Source organism: Quercus robur, chromosome 9, assembly GCF_932294415.1.
Source record: "Quercus robur chromosome 9, dhQueRobu3.1, whole genome shotgun sequence".
Classification (NCBI taxonomy): Eukaryota; Viridiplantae; Streptophyta; class Magnoliopsida; order Fagales; family Fagaceae; genus Quercus; species Quercus robur.
Window position 1 is genome coordinate 12893001 of NC_065542.1, and position 3988 is coordinate 12896988.

Consider the following 3988-nt stretch of genomic DNA (forward strand, 5'->3'; position numbering starts at 1 on the left):
GTTGGACACCAAAACAAATCCTTCAATCAAATTTTACCATATGCTAAGCAACTGAAATGCAAACATATTTCATTTTTTATTTGCATTAAGGCCAACATGACATTGGTGGAACGAATAAACAATGGTCTGTTAACCATCCTTTTCATTCCCAAGGATTAAGCAAAATTTACTTTCTACCGCTTTCCACTTTCAAGCATCAACAAATCTTGCACATCTCTTGCCCCATTCTGAGAAGGCATGCATATGATCATTGATGAAAAACCACCTTTTGACCTAGCTGCGTGTTCCAATTTATAAAAGCCACACACACAATACTTTAACATAACTAGTTTTATTTCCACAGATGCAAGAACAATGAGGGAAATAACAGATGCTCTTATACTTCAATTCAAGTAAAGATTATTAGGATACAAAACCTTTGTACCATAAATTAAACTCTATTCAATCTAACAAACAGTTCCACTCTATGAGCACAGAATCAGGAAAACACAGAAAAAGACAGATGCAGCTCTGGAATCCAAATTCACCAAAACACGTGCCAGCAGCATATCACTCCTTTAACTTCGCATCACCGGAGGTGACAGCAGCTTTTGGTTGTGAAGTAACAGCATCAAGCGTCTTGTAGAACTCCTCTGGAAGAGGACCAGGTCGGTGCAGAGGGACATGCTTAGGAACTGGAGCATTATTCTCGATGATCTCACATTCATAGTCATCGGGAACACCCCATGGATCCCACTCTGCAATCCAACACAAAGCAGAAAATAAATCATTACAAATTAAATCTAATCGCTCATAGTGAATAACAAATGCAAGTTAGAGGCAATCGGCTCCATCATTTTAAGAAAAGGTTAATCAAATATTTTTATAAATAAACTCACAAATAAGTTGGCTCCAATAGGACACTTGACAAGCACGGCTAAAGTTCCCTTAGATGGTCTAATTTGACCGGACCCAGAAGTAAACAGATAGATGCTAATGATCCAGACTTTAAAACAAAATACTATTAGCGATTTGGTATACTACAAGGAATAAGCCAATTTATGAACACACAGTTATCATAGGTAAGTACGTTGATCAGTAACAATATATTGTCACCTATTCAAGCAGAACCTCTGCAGAAAACTAATCTAACCCTATGTGACTAAGTCCAAAAATTTGGATTTATCCAAGTCCTTGTGTTAATTACAATGCCACAAACCCTCAGGGTTTAAGATTTTGTTCCATATAAAACGTGACTTCAATTTCTAGCTAAATTTCAGTCATTCATTAAATGGAATTGAATAGGATACCTGAGTAATGAGTCAATCACTAGTTTCCAACTAGGAGGTTAATAAAGACTCTAGCAATGAATAATTGAGATTGTAGAGAAGCTTTTCCACTTAATTCAATCTAACTTCAAAACAATATAATCACAAAGCAACAAAGAGGAGCTTCTCCACTTAATGCATTTAAAGTGTATCATCAGCAAATTAAAAGTAAGATAAAATAAACAAAACTCAAAATGCCCCCCCTAAGTCCTAGGAACAGATGCTATAAATTTTGGATTTCCCCTTAACTTCGAGATTCTTCCAAAACCTTGCATGAATCTTCTCATCAAGAACATAGATTCCTGATAAGACCATCTGAAGACGAAGCCAGAGCCCCATCCCAATTTGCTTTACAATCATCAACATGTTTACATAGAAAACAGCAGATTGTTTGAGATGAACACCAAACTAGGCCATCAAACCAAATCCATTCACCAGGGGCCAAGATAAAACTTAGAAACTCTCTTAAGAGATTCTATCCAAATCAGCCATCAACTTTCATTGAATTTACAATCCGAAGAAAGAAAATAATATTGCTCTTTCTCCTCTCAACTACCTTAGCTTAGTTGTGCATTTAACTTTAAATTATTGTCCCAAACTAGCACTTCTTCTCTTCACTATAATTTGTAGAAACTATTATATCAGGACAGGTAGGTTATGGAATTATTCTACAATCAAAATGCATTCAACTCAAACATTCTTACAATTCTATGGTGCTTAACTTAATTTCTGAGAAAATACCAAAAATCCTTCATCCATTGATTCACATTCTAGAACAAGGAAATAATTCACTTAAAGGCACATTTCCAATTCTTAGGTTGCAAATGACCTTACTTTATAAACTAAAAATTCTACCCAGTTGCACACTTTTTGTATAACTGACTTAAACGGTACTTGCTCCTTCCACAAGAATGGGTGGAGGTGAGATCATAGGTTCATAACCCATTAGGTGCGTATGTAACTTGCCAATCAAAAACTAATCCTTTCTCCCCTCAATTATCTCTTCATTGTCTTCAACCTAGTCATTACTCATGACCAAAGTGGAAACTTTTAGGAAAATTAAGGACCAACATATTCTTTATGAACCTAATGTAACCATCTGGCTTAGCCTCTACACTCTTTTTCATTGATATAATAAAAAATAAAAATAAAAAAACAAAATACATAAAGCTCACATTTTTCATTTACTTTCCCTCATTTTCTACCATCCTCTAAACAACTGATCAGAAAATGAAAAAGAACCAATACAAATCAGAATAGACTAATAATTTCCAGCTTAAGTTTTAGCTCTAAAAGCCCAATGTCCCACATTGCAAGACAATCTAAAAAACACCTTTCCCCCAAATCTCTAATTTATGTTCTTCTCTCACTCCCATTTTCTCAGAACCCAAACAATTCACAAACTAATTTTCATCCTCTTTTCCTTTCTCAGCAATTAAACAAACAACAACAAAATTACACTCCACCTCAAGTTTCAGCTCTCAAAGTCCCAATGTCCCACATTACAAAACAATCTAAAAACCCCATCCCCCCAAATACCCATTTTTCTCTTCTTTTCTTCCCCCCATTTTCCCAGCACCCAAACACAACACAAACTAATCTTCATCCTCATCAACTAACCATTCTTTTTCCTCAATAACTTCAACAAACCACACACCAAAACAATAAACAAACAAAAATCCATGAAATTCAACACAAACAAAAGAAGGTAGTAGTACGGACCGATCATCTTGCCAATGAGAGTGAGTTCATCTTGAGCCTCCTCGATGAGCTCCTCGACCTGGCCACAACCGAGCTTCCTCTCGATGAGCTCCCAGTCCTTCTCTTCCTGGCAAACCTTGAGCCTGTGGCTGGTGAAGCTCTCCACGGCTTTTCTGTAACCCTCGTCCTCCGGCACCGCCTTGATCTCCTTCAGAGTCTTGGTGTACAAATCGATCAGAACCTCTCGCGCGTTCGGAACCACCTCCAGGCCCACGATCCCAGTCGTCTCTTTCACCTTCGCCAATAATGGCCGTGCGATCGCCCGCAGGAACATCCTCTCGTTTGTAAACTTTTGTGTTAAGTACCTAAAGGATCCACCAACTATCTCAGGTGGTAGTGTGTGTTTGGTTTTTGATGTGAGGGAGGGAGAGAGAGAAATTGGGCGAGTGAGAGAGAGTTGGGAGGTAGTGGACTGGTTCGGTTCGGTTCGGTTGGATTTTTACTGTGACTGCACTACAAGCTCTCACTCTTTGCCACCTCATATTGGCCTCTTAAAAATATAAAAAATAAAAACTTTAAAATAAAGTTTTTTTTTTTTAAAAACCCACATTTTACCAAATTAATCCCAAAAGAAATTGTGCAAAAATCCATTTTTCTGTGATAAGTCGATAACCATGTAAATTAGCTTTACAAATGCATATTTTAGATATGATTTGAGATAATGATACAAAATTTGGTGAGGAAATTGTATTTTTATAAAATTTATAGGAAAATAGATAATCTGATATGAAATGTTTAAAAAAATATATAAATATATATATATATATATATATATTCTTATGTTAAAATAAACATAAAATTTTTCATAAATTGATAAATGTTTTTTTAGAATCATAATATTTTGAATAATTTTTGTGCCACAAGTTCTATACTGAGTCTCTCCTTACTGCTTAGTATTAAGCATCAATAGTAGGGTTTGT

The 3988-nt window shown here is 35.9% G+C and overlaps 1 protein-coding gene across 1 annotated transcript; it reads right to left on the reverse strand.

The window, feature by feature from the left end:
- Positions 1-312: 312 nt before the first annotated feature.
- LOC126699051 (probable NADH dehydrogenase [ubiquinone] 1 alpha subcomplex subunit 5, mitochondrial) lies at positions 313-3528 on the reverse strand. The gene is made up of 2 exons (XM_050396604.1): positions 3030-3528; positions 313-737 (listed from the first exon to the last, which is right to left on the reverse strand). The coding sequence occupies exons 1-2, from the start codon at positions 3340-3342 to the stop codon at positions 550-552; spliced, it is 501 nt and encodes a 166-aa protein (XP_050252561.1). The 5' UTR covers positions 3343-3528; the 3' UTR covers positions 313-549.
- Positions 3529-3988: the final 460 nt, after the last annotated feature.

What these genes read in the sequence shown, in the direction of transcription:
- LOC126699051 (XM_050396604.1), bottom strand. Translation starts at nt 3,342, where the DNA reads ATGTTCCTGCGGGCGATCGCACGGCCATTATTGGCGAAGGTGAAAGAG. An exon ending in TCTCATTGGCAAGATGATCG is followed by an intron (nt 738 to 3,029) that starts GTCCGTACTACT and finishes GTTGGATTGCAG; the next exon opens with AGTGGGATCCATGGGGTGTT.